General features: G+C 33.2%; 2 protein-coding genes across 2 annotated transcripts in view; one reads left to right on the forward strand and one right to left on the reverse strand.

Annotated features, from left to right (window-relative positions):
• The window catches only part of LOC127859899 (non-homologous end-joining factor 1-like), a 29,050-nt gene extending 18,201 nt beyond the window's left edge, over nucleotides 1-10,849 (reverse strand). The window contains exons 1-2 of the mRNA XM_052397502.1: nucleotides 10,555-10,849; nucleotides 2,353-2,451 (exon numbers count right to left, since the gene is read on the reverse strand). Of these exons, the coding sequence (XP_052253462.1) occupies nucleotides 2,353-2,451; nucleotides 10,555-10,752 (297 nt within the window). The 5' untranslated portion in view covers nucleotides 10,753-10,849. The remainder of the gene's footprint in view (nucleotides 1-2,352; nucleotides 2,452-10,554) is intronic.
• Nucleotides 10,850-14,208: 3,359 nt separating this feature from the next.
• The window catches only part of LOC127859898 (histone acetyltransferase type B catalytic subunit-like), a 34,589-nt gene continuing 28,545 nt past the window's right edge, over nucleotides 14,209-20,252 (forward strand). The window contains exons 1-2 of the mRNA XM_052397501.1: nucleotides 14,209-14,288; nucleotides 16,203-16,268. Coding sequence (XP_052253461.1) covers nucleotides 14,282-14,288; nucleotides 16,203-16,268 — 73 coding nt within the window. The 5' untranslated portion in view covers nucleotides 14,209-14,281. The remainder of the gene's footprint in view (nucleotides 14,289-16,202; nucleotides 16,269-20,252) is intronic.

Genomic DNA, 20,252 nt, shown 5'->3' on the forward strand with positions numbered 1-20,252 from the left:
CACTTGCCATGCCATACTCGCACAATCAACTTGTGTGATACAACCAAACAAAAAACACAGGCAAGAAATATATGTCTATGTTAGGATACATATATCCAAACTATGTAATAACTTTTTATTTTAGCAGAATAGTTTCATGAAAAATCTTCAGCAATGGTAAATGAAAACATTACAACTAACAAAATGCACACATTTATTTATTGTGATAACACAACTTTTAACTTGTGAGGAGGGAATATACTGCTTCTACTTGTGAGGAGGGAATATACTGCTTCTACTTGTGAGGAGGGAATATACTGCTTCTACTTGTTAGGAGGGAATATACTGCTTCTACTTGTGAGGAGGGAATATACTGCTTCTACTTGTGAGGAGGGAATATACTGCTTCTACTTGTTAGGAGGGAATATACTGCTTCTACTTGTTAGGAGGGAATATACTGCTTCTACTTGTGAGGAGGGAATATACTGCTTCTACTTGTTAGGAGGGAATATACTGCTTCTACTTGTGAGGAGGGAATATACTGCTTCTACTTGTGAGGAGGGAATATACTGCTTCTACTTGTTAGGAGGGAATATACTGCTTCTACTTGTGAGGAAGGAATATACTGCTTCTACGCCCTTTAAATATGCCTCTGTGTACATGTAAATAGGCTAACTATCAAACATACTTCAAATGCTCACCTATATCTCAAATAAGTTCTTCTTAACATATTTGATCTTTTTCTATGAAAGTTCCTTACATTTCATAATATAGTTAATCTATTAATTATTCTGCCACATGGCTGCTTCCTTAACACCGTATGGTTGTGTGTGTGCCTTTATGACCCTGAGGGGGTGTTTACTCCTGAGAGGGCATTCCAAGCTTGACAGTCAAAAAGATGAATACCAGACTTCCTGAAACTCCGTCGGACCTACGGACATGTCCGACACAAACAGTCAAGGGCTGATCAAAATTCTTAATTCGTCGGCCCAAAATGTTCGACACTAATATATTTCGGTTTTCCCAAGAAATTACAAGTATTTATAGAACATCGGCGAAATACGGCGGAATACACACTTTGCTGATTTTGTGAAAGACACACACTTTGCTGATTTTGTGAAAGACAAGTGTATTCGCCGGTTCGATAACACGCTGTTGATTGGTCCAAAGTCTTCTTGTCAAAAATTGGAAATAATCTGTCTGTGTTTGGGCAAGAACTCTCAATATACGCTCCGTGGTTTGGTGATTAATGTTCTAGGAATACATTTGGTTCCTTGCATATTGTCGATGAGTAAATAAGTGCATGCTCCAAGCCGGGATCGGTACATTTGACCTCCATTCGATCGACTTTTAGTTTAAACAAAAGTGAAAGTTAAACAAAACAACAGCTTGCATTTATCAACGATATCGAGGAACACGCACAGAGTTTAACGGGGATTTATAACCAGGTGATTTCGTTTTCATTTTCCTTCTTTGAATTAAGTAACTTTGTAGTAAATAAGAAAATATCAATAATGTGGAAGTTTTTGAATGTCTCAAAGCCTGAAAGTCCAAAACGGGTTGCAGATGACAACTTGCAAATGCCCGTGAGCAAGTGGAAAAAATACAAGGATAAGCGCCCCCCTCTTAAATTTGTTGAGCCTTGGAAGATAGGCAGACCATGGTTGTCATTTAATCCAGAAACTGGTAACATGACATGTACAGCCTGTCTGGAATATTCTGGGGTGGGTGGGGGATCGAGCCATGTTACATTGTGTTAGTTAAAAACTGTGAATACATTTGTGACAGGTAGTTCCAATCTGACAATGTGATTAAGAATAAAATCATGTTATCTTTTCTTTCCAGAGCAATTGCCCCCAATGAGCCTCAGCCTTGACACTCGAAGAACGATGAAGAAGACTGGGAACAAGACGACAATGAAGATGACATTAAGCTTTTAAATAGATACGCTTCATAAAGTGATTTTATTAGTACTTTAAAAATGAGGAAGTGGATGTTTATAAACTTTGTTGCTTTACTTCGTTACTCCAAGAAATACATGTATGATAAAAAATAAAATGATAAAGCAATATTTCAGTATTTCTTATTATTTACATGTTTCTCAGTGTTTTTTTTTAATTTCACGTATTTTCTTTATTCTGAAAGAATAACCTAAGGTCTCACAGAAAATTCTGACCAGTCAGACCAAATGTCTGACTGAAGGCTGTTGAGTTTCAGGAAGTCTGGAATACATGCATTAGCTATCTATCCTCGAGACGAAGAGGTATGGGAAAGATCAACCTTTGCACAAACAGCTAGTCCATCTAAGTGATCGACAAGAAGAAGAAGAAAATGTAATTATTTCAATCTATAGTATTTGAAGGCTTCATTTACCTTAATGGCTGTGTTTGGATCCTCCTGAGTCTTATCCAACACACTTTTGACCTGATCGAGGATTCTTGTTAGAGGAGCCTCTATGCCTGGGTTGAGTTTCTGAAATATCAATTAATTGTCTCTAGAAAAACTATGTGCATAAAGTGTCATCCCAGATGAGCTTTAACAGTCCAAACAGGCTATAAGAGACAACACTTTCTGCTTTTATGGAAATTTTTGTTTAAAGTGACCTTTTCATGTTTTGGTAAATTGACAAAATTAAAAAAATGTTTCAGATTGGCAAATTTTCGCTGTAGTTATGATATTTGTGAGGAAACAGCACTAATGAACATTTACCATGCTCTAAAATATCCATTATATGCATTTTTTGATGATTTAAAAACCTGAAAATTATAAAGCATTGCAACCCGAAACCATTGACTTATTTGGAGGGTTCTGTTTTCATTATATTTTGTGACACTACAAGCGATGCTTATAATTATAAAGTATTAAATACATCACTCATTGTATGAACTTGGATGGCCGAGTGGTCTAAGCGATAGACTTTAACTCCAGGGGTCAGTGGTTCAAGCCAAGTTGAGGGTTACTTTTTTTCTTTCTTTAATTTTATTTTTGTTTTTTACTGGAGCTTTTTAGGTCCAATGTTTACATTTATCAATACAAAGCATTTAATGACAAACTTCAATACCTGCCAAACTATGTGAAAAGGCCCCTTTAAAGGAAGAACTATACTGCAAAAACATAGATTCTGACTAAACATTCTGGACATGGGTTACTCAAAATGCACCCCCTAATTTTAAAACATTCTTATTACAAAACTTAAGTGATAATGGTACAGTGACCTACTATCAATTTTATTTACACACTCATGCGCTCGAAGTATTATGATTTGTCAGCATTTTAATGATTGAAAATAATGAAAAATACAACAACAAGAGTTCCGCGGTCGGAGATGACCGCATTGAAGCCGGATTTTTGATTTAAATGACAGGAAAGTACCTTTCGTGTTTTTGTCAATGCAATACTTAAATTACTGAAATATTGTTCAAAGGTCAAAATGAAATGTAAGTACTTTTCAAGGCATGAGCAAACCTTGTGTTATGTTTTGAATGCATGCATATACATGAACAACAAGTTTGAAGACTCTAGGTACAAGCATACCAAAGTTATAACATGGAATAAGAACTTTAACATTTTTACCTACCAAAGTTATAAGAACTTTAACATTTTTACATTCAAGGTCACAGTGACCTTGACCTTAGAATGAATGACCTTGAAATGACCAGTGGTCATCTAAGTGTGCTTGCAAACCTTCATGTCAAGTTTGAAGACTCTATGTCCAAGCATACCAAAGTTATAACAATTTTAACATTTTAACATTTAAGGTCACAGTGACCTTGACCTTCAAATGAATGACATTGAAATGACCAGTGGTCATCTTCTAGTACTGGCCAATCTTTATTTCAAGTTTGAAGACTCTAGGTACAAGCATACCAAAGTTATAACATGAAATAAGAACTTTAACATTTTTACATTCAAGGTCACAGTGACCTTGACCTTCAAATGAATGACCTTGAAATGTCCAGTGGTTACTTACTAGTTCTGGCCAACCTTCATGTCAAGTTTCAAGACTCTAGGTCCAAGCATACCAAAGTTATAACAACTTTAACATTTTTACATTCAAGGTCACAGTGACCTTGACCTTCAAATGAATGACCTTGAAATGTCCAGTGGTTACTTACTAGTTCTGGCCAACCTTCATGTCAAGTTTCAAGACTCTAGGTCCAAGCATACCAAAGTTATAACAACTTTAACATTTTTATATTGAAGGTCACAGTGACCTTCACCTTCAAATGAATGACCTTGAAATGACCAGTGGTCATCTGTTAATCCTGGCCAACCTTCATGTCAAGTTTGAAGACTCTAGGTCCAAGCATACCAAAGTTATACCATGAAATAAGAACTTTAACATTTTTACATTCAAGGTCACAGTGACCTTGACCTTCAAATGAATGACCTTGAAATGACCAGTGGTTACTAACTAGTTATGGCCAACCTTCATGTCAAGTTTCAAGACTCTAGGTCCAAGCATACCAAAGTTATAACAACTTTAACATTTTTTATATTGAAGGTCACAGTGACCTTGACCTTCAAATGAATGACCTTGAAATGACCAGTGGTCATCTGTTAATCCTGGCCAACCTTCATGTCAAGTTTGAAGACTCTAGGTCCAAGCATACCAAAGTTATACCATGAAATAAGAACTTTAACATTTTTGAGCACGCCGCCCGCCCGCCCGCCCGCCCGCCCCCCCCGCCCGCCCGACAACATCAATCTATAAGCCGAGATTTTTTCGAAAAAAATCCGGCTAAAAATTAGGAAAGATAGGTATGATTACATTTCAAAATCTCACTTTAACTAAAATAATCCAAATTTATCCATATTCCATGCAATTTTATTGGCCCTTTTCATTAAATTTCCACATAAATTGCAAAATACAGCAGACGACTTTACTAGTGTAAACACAGCACTTTTAGATCTATTTGATTTATAAAAAAAAATTACTTTGACTACCTCTCCATTTTTTATTGAAATCTAGCAATAGAACTGTATGATGCACCCATCAGAATGACCAATAAAACAGAAACTTTTAAATTGTAAACAAAAGTTGAATTGCAGTTCAAGAAATTAAGTTTATACAAAAGTTGTTCAGTGAATAAATTGTTTAAGCTTAGCTGGCCTAATGTGTGTGGAACTATCCGCTATGCATGGTTTAACACTCTTTAAATAAAAACATTTGACATGGATTTAAGGGGAAATAAAATAAATCTTTGAAGGTAAACCATTTGTTGCTGAATTGTGTGCATTAGTCCAAACACGGAGTGTATATTGACAGGAGATGAATCGAGTATTTGACCCTTACTGTAGTAAATTCAATCTTATGCAAAAACTATTCATCCGATTTTATTGGTTTATACGTTATCTTGTTGCTTATTAATTCCTCTTTCAAAAATATAACTTTTAGTATATTCCCGTTGTTATTAATGGATTTATAGCGAGTTAAACACAAGAAATACACATTTTATGTTTTACCACCGCGCGTTTTAACGTGTTGTGGCTATCGATCTTTTACGATTAGCGTACAGCGAAGCGCCGAGGTTATACATTTTGATGTACCCACTCACGTCTTTTGTTAAATTATAGTTTCATTTCTCGGCCGATTTTGACAAATTATATATCATTAGAAAGCTTACGTTACGTAGTAAACAGATATATCAATATATATTAAGTTTTTCTTCTGATTTCGACAGCCCGGCGAGTTATAACTTTAACTTTTGCAAATATCATACCATTTTGGAGTTTTAGAATCTAGATTTACGGTTGACATGTTCGTACTTAATACCAATTTGTAGCGTTTATATATGGAGTTCAGTTTTAAAAATTACATCTTGCTTAGGAGAATAGAATTCTGTATACGATAGAAAAAAATTTTGTTTAAAAACGAAAGTAATTAAGGAATGAAGGCGGGAAAATGTAGCGCGCGTTCCTAACGCACTGAACTGATGCTACGGTCTTGGCGATTATGCTTTTGTTTAGAAACCGGCCATTGAATTTCTTTTGCCATCTTATTATATTTTTTATGGAATATATTGTAGTATTTTGTTCACGAAACATATCAATAAAGCTTATTATAAATGAATCTTAATAAATTAACGATTTCAGCTCTTGTTTATAACACAGAAAGGGTGTAAAATTTATGATGAAACAGCGTATATAGCGGACCCTCTCGATATTATTCGGCTTTGCATGCATACTTGAAATAAAATGGGTGTCAAAAACATTCATCGTTTGCTGTTTATTATCAACAAGGTAATTATGTATAATTATTTGAAATGTTATTTACCTTAAATTATCAATTTATTAAAGATTCTTGAAAATCACGGTCCGTGTTACGCGGGTCATTTCGTATTTTGACATCAGGGCATCATGTCCAACTATTGAAAATCAGATTTTTTTCACCGGGACGATGACGGCTTGGATTTAGACAGGCAGACGGATAGTTTATTCAGACTTAAACAACAGTACATCGTCTTCAACTCAAATATATAAATTATTTTTAGACGAATTGTTAGGTGATTACACATATAGCAGTGATGATTCTGAGAATGTTGCCATGTTTCTTATCCGTGTAATCTAGAGTCCATGGTTTGAGCATTTTTATCGCGGTGTTCAAAAAAAGATATCTCAATAATCTTGTTTATAGACCGTTCCATAATCGATAAATTGACCGCCGCCATATTGTCAGTCACGTGACTGTCCGCCATTACACTGCTGCTAACTTGTGTGAGTCTGCGATTCCAAAAGCAAAAGACGTAGAGAATACCCGCTTCACCGTTGTCGGATAAATAAATTACTGTGAGGTGATTATCACATTTTTGTTGTTTAAATGATTGTTTGAAGTTGAGATTGATTGTTACAAATAAAATGTTTAAAATGCTTTCGTGTATTTGTTTTTTTTTATCTGTAATCAAGTGGTAATCATCAGCGAAAATTTGCCGGTTCAGTCGCTCATACTATGTCTTTGATTAGACTTGTTACTTTTAACGTTTCACAAACAATTCACGCATGTATTGTTGTGTTGATTTTAATAGCCGCAACATCAAGCAGATTATATTTTAATTAATACTTATTTTAATTAATACTTATAAAAGATTCTCGCGCAATTAATTACCGCTAATTGTTTGTAATTGATCTCATTTGGTAAAAATCTACATTCCAAAATCATTACATATTATATTAAGTATGATATTTTTGATACGCCTTCCATTATTTTTCTTGTTCTAACTGATATCAGAGATAAAAAAATGTGGTTTGGATTTATATTAATTTTTTTAGATGGAATTTTGTCACGTTAAAAAACGAGCTTTTTATCATGAGAGAGTGATATTGATCTTGACGACCTTTTATGTGATTATTCGGAAGATGAAGAGAATGCGATCTATGTGATATATCTATATTTTCATCTTTGAATCATTTAACAGCTATAAAGCTAAAAATACTAAAAATTGTATTTTATAGGTCTTTGAAGTAACGCAAAACATATGGATAACGACACCAAATGTTTAGTCAATTAATCCACACACAAAAACTCCGATAAAAAACACCTAAATAATATTTCAAAAATATATTATTAAGCGCCAAACGAATTTATTAATACATTTATTTGCAACTTTAAAAACGCGGCATAAGCATCAAATTAAAGATTATCTGAAGACTGAAAGGCCGACATTTTGACACAATAAAGAGCTCTATGCATAAGCGGTAATATTTTTTGCAGAAAAGCTTCAATAGATTACAATACTTATACATCTAATTATAAAAATATAATTATCAATGGCATGAGGACGCTAGTGTGATAAATAAATGAGTGTTAGAAAGTGTAAGGAGTGCTTTGAAAATAAACATACTACAAAGCCATATTAAAAGCAAAGGACATGACAGTATTTACATGTAATTTTAATTTGATGGGTTTTGTACAAAGAATGACCCTATTGAGGAATATTAACATACAACTGAAAAAACACAACTTCATATGATGCAAATTGAACTGTGTACTCATGTATATTGAAAACTCGTTACTAGTGAGTATGAGTGACACATATCTAACATTTTAACACACATATATTTATAAACATATATATATTTTTAAAATATTTTTTACCTCTGTTTGGTGTCAAATGTAATTTATTGTTTTATGATATCGTTCGTGCATTGCCATAACATCAAATCTTCATACGGAATGACGTAGTTTTAATTAACCGATACCCGCTAAATACGTTAAATGTTTTATTTTTATATTTTTTTAAATACTTTATTTTTTCATAATTTAAACGGGCTAGTATCTTTACGGTGTACAATTTCTGATATTCTATATTGGACATAACTTTTAATTTGTAAAATATGTAACATATCTTATTTACGCAACTGTTAAGTATGTCGGAGGTAAATTATCTTACCAAATGACTGCTTAATACTACCAGGAAGATGAGACATGGTGGCATCATCAATTGTGTTTAATGACCAGACTGTCATCTGCCACCCAGTGTGGTTTATGACACCATGTGGTTAGTTAAGTCTGGACAATATCTGATCAAAACGAGATAATCGGATTATGCAGAACAAAGGGGCAATTAAACACTGGAATGCAAAGGCATACACGATTTAAAGATTGATGCAAATAATCAAATGAAAAATATTGCATTTAATTTAATTAAATGCTTTTTTTAATGTGTCAATGTGTTAGTTTTCCAAGAAAACCAAGACCATGTAATGACGGCCTTAGAATTTAGAAAGAAATTCATCCGTTGAATAATCGGTGCTCTCTTATATATGTTACCGATTGTTAAGCAGCAGTGTAATGGCGGACGCGGAGAGAATTCAGGGGAGATAATTATGTAATGACTAAATTATGGAACGGTCTATTGATAGATCTGTGGTTTTATTGCCCCTGTGTTCAGCACAAACCAATTATCTCGTTATGATCAGAAACTGTGCCGACCAATACTAAATAACACTATGGTGTCATACGCCACAGCAGGGACCTATACTTGTATATTGGTCCCTAACCACAGGTGGCAATGTCTGGTCAGATTACACTTTTTATGATACCTCCATGTCTTCTCGTGGTATTAGTGGTCATTTCTTGGAGTAATGTAACGCCAAATACTCAATTTTGCGTTTGTAAGATATGTAGCGTATTGAAAACATTTATAGTCATCTGCCCATACAGATTGCCATAAACTAAATACTGTATAGATGTCAGCCAGCTAAATCACAATAATTATAAGTGCTTAATACCTATACATGTACATTTTAAACATTTAAAAAATCTAATACTTAACATTTAACGTATTTAGCGGGTACCGGTAAAAAAACTCCGTCATTTCGTAGTCTTATAAAGAGTGTATGGTAGTGTACGGAACAACATAATTAAAAACAGCATTCTCATTTGACCACAACGGGGTTAAATAATCTTTCCGAAAAATACAAATAATACAGAGTTTTAATTTAGAATTCTATATATTTATAACTCTGTTTACTTATAAAGATATTTCAATATACATGCATAGACAGTTGACCGTGATTTTCAAGAATCTTTAAATAATTTTAATTAATTGATAATTTATGGTTAATAACCTTTCATATAATTTTACATAATTACCTTTTTGATAATAAACAACAAACGATGAATGTTTTGACACCCATTATATTTGAAGTATGCAAAGCCGAAAAATATCAAGAGGGTCCGCTATACATTTGTATACGCTGTTTCATCATAAAATTAACACCCTTTCTGTGTTATAATCAAGAGCTGAAATCGTAAATTTATTAAGCTTCATTAATACTTAGCTTTATGGATATGTCTCTAGAACAAAATATTTCAATATATTCCATAAAAAATATAATAATCGTGGCAAAGGAAATTCAATGGCCGCAGGGATGTATTCATCCCTGATGGCCGGTATCTAAACAAAAGCATAATCGCCATCAGTTCGGTTCGTTAGGACCGCGCGCTACTTATTTCCGCCTTCATTCCTTACTTGCTTTCATTTTTAAACCAATTTTTTTTCTATCATAAACAGAATTCTATTCTCCTAAGCAAGATGTTATTTTTAAAACTGAACTCCAAATATAAACGCTACAAATCGGTATAAAGTACGAACATGTCAACCGTAAATCTAGATTCTAAAACTCCAAAACAGTATGATATTTGCAAAAGTTAAAGTTATAACTCGCCGAGCTGCCAAAATCAGAAGAAAAACTTAATATATATTTATATATCTGAAAACTACATTACGTAAGCTTTCTAATGATATATAATTTGTCAAAATCGGCCTAGAAATTAAACTATAATTTAACAAAATACGTGAGTGGGTACATCAAATGTATAACCTCGGCGCTTCGATAAAAGATCGACAGATACGGCACGGTCACGTGACTTAGACACAACAAGATATTTGGCGTAACGGTCCCGTTTCATATCTGTGTAATCTAGAGTCCGTGGTCCAAACAATGAGACGTTCTCTACAGACGTATATTATTATTATAAACCCTATATTTATTGGAATATGTTTGCATTTATTCAGAAATTATGTTACTCGTTTTCTTAACCGTTCGATAATCGTTCTCCGGATGATATACCTTCACACGTTTCTGCAATTTATTATCCGCAAGTTCTTCGTACCAAAAATGCTTTAAGTCTGTAAGAAGCAATTCATACGAGTTTGGGGTGAACTTATATTTGATCATGTAAACCGTGCCATGAATTTTGATCGGTTGCCATGGATACGCTGTAAGCGTTGGTTTCCACTTTCGCCGCCATTCCACCTCTGAACTCATTATTGTTTATATGGTATGCAAATAGGATGTGCAACACCTCATTTGTGAGAAACTACAACAGTCAACAAAAGTCGTGCTTCATTGCGAAGCTTATCAGTATAATTCAATCGATGAAAAGAGGTGGTACACTAAACTGATAGATTTACACACCTTCCTTTTAAATACGTGACAATGAAATATATTTGCGAACAATATATAGTGCAAGGTTGTAATAGACATACTTTTGGATTAAATAATAGAACTTAATATTGTTGAAACTTGCCAAGATTTGAAACGGAATTTAACATTTAATCATTTTTATATCAAATGTGAGTTCTTTTAATAGAAAGAAGTGAAACTCCAGCTGCTGGAGCAGTATTGCATTTTTATGCTCCCCCAAATTTTTTTTGGGAGCATATAGTCGCCGCTTCGTCTGTCCGTATGTGTTTCCGTCCGTCCGTGCACAATATTTGTCCGGGCTATTTCTCAGCAATTAATGACCGGTATTCAATTAAACTTTAAGGGAAGCTGAGGAGAGAGGAGATGTGCATATTATCAGCCGGTTCTGGTCGAATGATTTTTCACAGAGTTATGGCCCTTTGAAATTTTCTATAAACTGTACATATAGTGCAATTCTTGTCACCCCCCCCCCCCCCCAACTACTAGACGTTTCCTTTTATCTGAATATATAGTGCAACATTGTGACAAAAAAACTTTGGGGAGAATCACCCGTCTCCGACGTTTCTTGTTATTATACACATTTGTTTGGTAACTTTTATACAATAAATTTTATAAGTTGCAATAATCCATTCCCAGCTAATACCCACAAACTCAAGTGTAGCGAAATTGTACTTAAAGAATGCTTACTTTTTTGCATATACTGGCAAAAATCCCGCGTCCTTAAATGTCCATTAGCTAATAAGATAAAAATTACTCAAATTTGTACAATAATATCATTAAACGTGTCCGAAAATACAAAAATGTATGAGTGAATTAAAAAAAAACTTATTTATTTGAAGCACTCTTTAATATCTAAAGAATGCACTGACATTAAAATGACAAGCTTTTTTATTTTGGACAGCGAATGTATTTCATCATATAAAGTTTTGTGTTCAATGTTTTAAAGCGATGACATTTTGTTAAAAAATGATACAAGTTAATGGTTTCCGTGACATTAATTTATATTAATGAAAATATTATTAAATAGATTTTTATTATCTTAGTTTTATAAACTAAAAATATACTCAAAATACTTCCAATATAGCAAACAAATTTGTATGATTCTGAATTTCTGTCAGATAGATGAGACAATAAGGCGATGGTGTGTAAGATTTCAGTTGGTGCGTATTTCATATTAAATCCTCAGATTTGAAAGTTAATATACGCAATAGAAAAACTGATTAGTTGGTGAATTTAGTACGCTAAATTAATTCCATTTAATGCAAAGAAAACAGAGACGTAGATATATATATGATACTGCATATAATTTTAGAAAATTATTTAATGGTAAAAATAATAAATTGACATACTCTTGAATACCAGAAATTAAACTCCGTGATAAAACTAGATGCCGCATGATTTTGATTAAAAAGCTTATGTTACCCAATAAACTCAAATATATGTGAACAAATTGGTTTACGTATATTGTCCTAGGTGGTTATGACAAAGTCATAGACCGGACCGACTAGTATGAACTGAAGAAAGGCACAATCACAATTGTGTTGTTTGGAAAAGGGGCATTATAATAAAATGTCATAAAGTAGCTTAACACAGAACATATTCTTTCCTGAATGGGAACGAATGGGGGTAAAAACACGCAAAAAAAGACATTTATTATGAAATATATAAGGATATTATAAGGATAGCAATATATCAGATTGCAATATATCAGATTGCTTCCTGAATGGCATTATGGGCGGTAAAAGAACGCCCCCATAGTTTCAAAATATACTTGTGTATTGTAAGGCACATACACTTATACTATAGCTTCCAATCTATACGAACACGTATAACTGGTATATATATCAGGTAATCACATTTATAATCCGTGCGGAAATGCTGATCGGATACAAATCTGTAATAAATTTAATGTAAATAAATAAATGTTTTAAGACTAAAAATGTCGATTAAAAAATCAAGCGATAATGACAAAATTACTTTAAAGTGTAACTACATATTTTACCATATATTTTTCATTAGAATAGCAGCAGCTCGCAAAAAATACGAACCCAGTGGAACGAACACCACGAAGTAAAAATGTGCGACTGTGGCAATGCACTTGAATCATTTCTTCCGAATATAGGAAATACGACCTTTATCCGTTTATGTTCGGAAATTTAACGTATTCAGTATTTTTATATTACATGTGTATTCAAATACAAAACATAATTTTGATGTTGCCACGCTTTCCTGAATGAGGTAACGGGCGAAAAAGCACGCCCCAAAAGGTACACAAAAGCAGGTGCAACACACCTTCTAAACAGGTTTACACGTGAAAAACGTTAGATGCGTCATAAGATCTATCAATAATATTAATAGATTTTTGTTCATAAGAATTACATTTATGAAAATGTTATTTAAAAACACATAACATAATAAATACACGAATCGACCCTAATGCGGAGAAGATGTGGAGTTGAGTTTTGATTTTAACCACAATTATCTATTATAAATTGCTTAAGCAAACTGCCTAATTAAAAAATCCGAGCAACAATGCCAAGATTGGACGAAGAGCTCATGTGACCCTAGCTATACCTTTATGTGATTGGACAATACCACAATAATGTTTTGGTTAAACACAAGTTATTAAATATTTATAAAGCTAAAAAGCAAGTATGAACGTAACAGGAAAATAATAAATTAGAAGGCGTTCAATAATGTATAAAAATGTGTGCATAAAAATATTATTTATAGATAATTTTTACTATCAGTTAACTTACCCATTGCAATAGGAAATAAAAATCCATTAAACAAAAATACCTGATTTAAGGTATGTTATGTTCCTTTTCCTTTCAACAGACTGGCAAATTGGCAAATACAAATGATCTTGGGTACAAATATAACCTAAATTATCATCAAACTATTTCTAAAATACCTGTTTGTCGTGATATATTACATGAGTATCCATGCTATTGTGAAGTGCATCAACCTTTCGAATATTTACGATTTTACAAAATCTAGATACATTTTGAATAAGAACATTTAAACTGGCGATGCTCTAATTGAATGTTTGGACTATGAATATTTTGTATGTAGTTTGTTGTGCCCAATATAATAGTACGTGAACAACCCTCAGTCAAAGAATACTCTCTAGGTTTTTGCCTCAGCGCTTTAATTTACAATTGCTGCGTTTTTAAATTGTTGTAATTTTTATAAGCACGTAAATATATGCATTGTGCCATATTATTTATTGAAAATAATGATATTCCTTTACAACATGTTGTGTTGATCACTTAAATTTGTTCATCAATAACATAATTAACTCACGAGACATCACAACCGGTTTAACCGTTAGGTTCTGGTAACCAAACAATTTACCAAATGCTCAAAAATGGCGGGTAAGAAATTGCGAAAACCCGTGTCAGCTGTCTATTTTCTACTTGTTTAGTCAGCTTTTTGACAGCTCATTTTCAGGCATTATGTTCACCTTATTTTTCTCATGTTTGGAAAGGTTAACCCATCGTAACAGGGTTTTTAACCGTTTAAAATAAATGCGCAATATTGTCAGACAGTTATTGAATTGTTTTCGGACAATGCATTCGGATTCTTCTTTTTAGATACAGCACTTTTTCTAGAAATAATACTGGGGTCCTTAAATTCAAAGGTCAAAATAACATGGATCATTGGTTCAGATTAATTTCAAGTTAAATTGGACATGATCAGGGAATAATCTACATGTGCGTCCCGCGTCTATGACGCACAAATATCGAAATTGACGCATCGTTTTGAAATATGTGTGTCCACTCTGACGCATTGCTGAACTGTATCTGTTAACGCATACGCAAAGTCCTGATAGGTACGAACCATCTTGTGTACGAGTCAAAAGTGTAGCAATGAGCGCTCAGTTTAACCGAATGAGGCTTGAAGACTCCAGCAAGTCTTTTGATTGGCTCTAGTCGAGCCGCTGATGTTTTAATACGAACCAATTAGAATCTACCATTTAAAATAGAATGTGTTATGATATTTTCTCGAGTCCCCTGATGAAAACCTGCTTTAACTTTGTGTAACTTAGTCATAAATAATACAGAAAAAATGCCTCCGAAATAAGGTGTTGAAGCTTAATAATCCAAAACAAACAAATCTAAACTTTAATAATGGTAGGTAAACGGCTCGCAATTCGGATGTTAACAATAATATTATCATCGATTTGAATCAAGTTGAAATGTTATAACAGGTTACATTCATGTAACAGATAATGTTATAGCCTATGTAAAGGCATACAAGATAGTGATAACTCTGAAATTGTTTGTTTTTTTGGTTTCAACAAGTTTTTGATATTATTAAAAGTTTAATGCAAGTATAGTTATTGAGCTAGTGTGATTAAGACATATTTTCTTCACTATTTGGTTTCTTTCAAAATTTGGGACCCATTCTTTTTCAAGGTGGACTCATTAATTTTGGCCTGGGACTCATTGGTCTAAAATCTGCGAGTTCAGGGACCCATAGATAGTAAATTCTAGATTATTCCCTGCATGATAGCAAAATAAAAACTATACAGGGCATTTTCAATAACGAAACCGTTTCTCACACTGGTCACAGGCATTTCGTTGTAGCATATCTCTCCGTTGTATCGGCTCTCTTAATAATGAATACATACGCAATTTGGAAGTGAAGAAATACAAATACACGCATGTGTTATATGTCAATCTATAGTTAAATGTGTATTATTGGACACAACATACACTGCATTTTAATTGGCATTGTTTTGACAAAATACTGGCTAGACTTAGCTTTCTGTAGAAATGGGTATCATGTACTATGGTTCTCATAATATCGGCCCTTCTGATTGGTTGCTAAGGTTTGTTGCTATGTGCATGTGTTTGTTTTTAAAATAGTATTATAATTGAAAAAAGAAACTCTTGCTCATGTTGTTTTTAAAATATTTTTACATTTTATTAAAAAATAAGCGGCATATAAAACATTTGATAAAGCTACTTTGAATCCATAAACAAACTAACATAATTGTATGTTACATAATTAAAAATCATAGCATCACACTGGAATAAACATGACCTACTTTCCAATTAACACCGGAAATCATGAGTAAGATCGTTGTAATAGTCATGGATAACCATCAAATAAATTACAACTTCTAAAAATGTAATAAAACATTAAATTTCCAGCACTTCTTTAGGGTTTTTCGTTAAACGTACGATACTATGAGGAGGGTCAATACTATGAGAATAAGGGATACTAAACATTGACTAAAAGTGATCAAATATTTAGTGTAAATGTGATTTGTGTCTTTGCAGGTATTATTCACAGTGCACTGGAGCAGTACAAATGTGATGCCAATGATGTCCTGATATTTAAATTGGGTACACTTTGTTATTCTATCAAAATAATTATTCAAATTTATCTATATCAGAAATTTTGTTTGCCCAATTTGGAAATTACTGGTTAGGGAGTATTTGTTCGACAGTAGTATTTACCGCAAGCTCTTTTTATTTCGTGTATTGTAACGCTTAAACACAAATTGATTCGTCACATACTTGCAGATGCTTGTTTTCTTGTAGTTTACAGCAGAAATTCGTTAATTAAAAGGCAAGTACTTGCAGCTGCTTGTTTTCTTGTAGTTTACAGCAGAAATTCGTTTATTAAAAGGCAAGTGTTATAGTTTAACACTTGCAATGTTTACACATTTTGTTGTAATGAAATGTGACCTCCCTGCAAGGGGTATCAATAGTACATGCGGAAAATGAATCCCTTAATGAAATCCGACCTGTCTGCTTAATATAGACGCGACTACAATAGAGCAGGTCTCAATAATTTATCTAACAACACCTTATTTAACCTTACCAGAAATTGATGTGTTCAACACGCAGACATTATTTAAATTTTGTCGTAATGAAATGTGACCTCTGCGCAGGGGGTATAAATAGTACATGCGGAAAATGAATCCCTTAAGTTAATGAAACCCGACCTGTCTGCTTAATATAGACGCGACTACAATAGAGCAGGTCTCAATAATTTATCTAACAACGCCTTATTTAACCTTACCAGAAATTGATGTGTTCAACACGCACACATTATTTACCGTAAATGATTAATTATTTACATTAAGACTCAACAACTATTCATTTCAGCTCAATTGCATTGAAAGCCGTAGGCTTCCACAACACACTTTGTTGTGTACATACATGTATATCTGAATTGCTTGTAAAATGAACTTAGTAAACAATTAAATGAACTATAAACAAATCTCATTTAATATTAATATGATAATAGGTGCTACCTAATTTACGGGCAAAAGCTTTTTAATTTTTTTTTGATAACCATGTATTTTTAATAAATATATGGACATGATTGTGTTCAAAATATTATAATTGTTGCAATAATTAAGTAATGCATCTTCAAAAATCAATCTTAAAACGAGTTACATGTTCCAAGCTTAAAGATATAGCATCTTATAATTTTTTTGTTTTCTAGCCAAAGGAATTTAAAGCTGGTTCGATGGCTGTGGTATAATGGATGGGGTGTCTGCTTACTGGCTTAGTCACTGGGAGGTCTCTGTATTGATCCCTTAAGTGGGAGCATTCTTTAGATAACCCTAAAGGCATACTATGGCGTACCATTTGGGTTGAAAGTCAAGAAGACCTACTAGGTAAAAAGAGAAATGTACGTCGAAGTACAACAATTGTACATCGACATACAAATATAAAATACACTTCAAAGTATTTGTTTGTACGTCAAAGTACAATTTGTACTTCGACATACATGTTTTCACTTCGACGTACACATTTTTTGAACAGCCAATCAAAACACTTGTCTATTGAGCCGCTTTTCCTTCAGATTTATTCATAATAAATGTTTACAATCTCTTTTTTAATTAAGGACAAAATGAATAAAAATATCAGAATGGAAAAAAACCCACATAGAAGTTTCAAGTATTTAATGCATTGAAATAGATAATATACAAATTTGAAGAAGATTCAATTGTTACCTTTTTAAAATCAAAATTATTCAGCATATCGTCGCTGTCGTTCTCAAACCTCGTAGCTACAAAATGCCAAGTTTTCAGGAGAGAGAAAAAACCGTCTCATTTTTTTATAGCGATGTTTTAGAAATTGAAATTCTGTAAAAATACCAAACAAATGAAGCTGCAAAATACGGTATAAGCCGTAGACGCGTAAGTCATACTGATAAGTCATACTGATGTTCAGAAATGGTAGCTACGATATTTTGTCACCACAGTTGTGTCATTTGTATAAGCACGGAGCGTCCGTGGTATGAGGTACGACAATTCGTCCTGATAGGAAACCTCGTAGCTGCAAATATAAAAACGTTTTTGTCAAAATTGTCCAAACGAAATGACGTACCTATAGGTGAAATGACGTCGCTACGACTTTTCGCCGGAAAGAAAGCCAACAATCAAGCTACAACATTTCGTCACGTGCATTTTTCAAGGGCTCTGATTGGCGTAGAGCTACGAGATATAGCACAAAACACGCGCCAGACTTCATATATTCGGAAAAGACGAAAAAACATTTTTGAAAAATTTGGAGCTACGAGGTTTTAGAACGACAGCGACGTTATTGTGAGTATTTATTCATGCGGGGCGGAGTATCACGACCGTCCAGCGCATTACTGTGTAGGAAATTCCCAACGGTAACCAAACAGTTACCAAACATTAACGGGATAAATAATGTATAATAACTTCCCCGTTGGTCGTATTTTGTAATAACCATAACTTGCATAAGTCAGAGGTTACTTCCGCCACGCCGATCAAAAAATACGCACGATATCTATGAGTAAGCGGTCGATAGTCGCATAATTTGGTATAAATAATGATAATAAAAATGTTCAATGTCAAATATCTCTAAAAGCAACAGATGTAATTGTTAGGTGTCTTCTGATTCGCTAACACTCAAGGGTCGGTGAAAATTGTACGTCGAAGTACATTTCTCGTTCTATGTAGTAAGTCTTGTAGACTTTCGACGTCATGATACGTCATACATGTATAGACACCAAGTACTGGTCCTACCCCGGAAACAGTTTGTTTCATCAAATGTCTCAATCAACATGACAGCTTGCTAAAGCAGTTACATTTAGCATACAGTACACTGATTTAACATAATCAAAATCATGTGATGTGTCAAATCAATTTTGATTTACAAATTTGACAGGATTTTTTTTAATCCAATAAGTTTTAGACTGTCAAATAACACACACTACGTATTGAAAGCCAAACCTGGAGCTTTCGTCTGTATACCACTGACTGACTTCATCAGAAGAATGATTTCTACTGTTGGGAAACGTTAACACCGCTAATTGTCTTCTTATTTATTATCAATGTATAATTATGTGTAACAGCATAACAACATACTTGTTTCGCAATTTAAATATTTAATTAATACTGGTATCTGACAGGTTTCTAATTTTCTTTCGCAAACTATTGTTGAACAGTTTAAATTTTGTCGCCTCTAAAAAACTAGCCATTTTGTAGCAATTCTTAAATCACAGTCTAAACTGCATACACTTAGCTCTATAGTTACAATTTGAATGCAAATATAAGAATGCATCATGTTATATCATCCATATTTTTTAATTTAAACATTCAAATAACACATAACACAGTACATATGTAAAAAGGTATGTGGTATTATGTGGAGATACAAAAAACTTCACATCATTTTTTTGCACATAAAATAATAGTTAAAAAATAAGTAATACTAAAACACTGTCATCAACCTACAGTACACAATATTTACGTATATGAAATTACAAAGTGGTGGTATTTTATTTCCTTTTACAAAATTAACAATGCTGGTTTTGTACTAGCCATAAAACATTTACATGTACCATGAATTAACAAGTAACAACCAATTGATTAATTACACAATATAAAGGAAATCATATTAATTGCATTATGCATTTACTAAACAAGCTATTTGCTACTGTTTAGAATTACACTATCTTACTAAAAATGATAACAACAGGTACTTAGTGCTTTTACATACTTGTGGTAAGTTTTGTATTACTAGTTTGACATTTATTGGCAGACACTTGTCGATATACAGACTAAATTTGCATGGGAACTTGCATATTTTTTCAGCATAATTGCCTTCAAATTGTTAATTTAACAACCCTTTGACATTGTTTGCACATCTGATCTTATTATACCATAGCTGATTTTTGTTTATAGATATAGACAGATATAGACTTTTCAAAGTTCTATAAAAGTTCACACATGTTCCATCCAAGTAAACCAACAGAACCAATAAAGATCACCACAGATAATAACTGTGTGTATAGCTTGGAAATTTTGATAGTTCAGGAATCCCTCCTTTGTTGATTTTTGT

The sequence above is a fragment of the Dreissena polymorpha genome, chromosome 15, assembly GCF_020536995.1.
Source record: "Dreissena polymorpha isolate Duluth1 chromosome 15, UMN_Dpol_1.0, whole genome shotgun sequence".
Lineage (NCBI taxonomy): Eukaryota > Metazoa > Mollusca > Bivalvia > Myida > Dreissenidae > Dreissena > Dreissena polymorpha.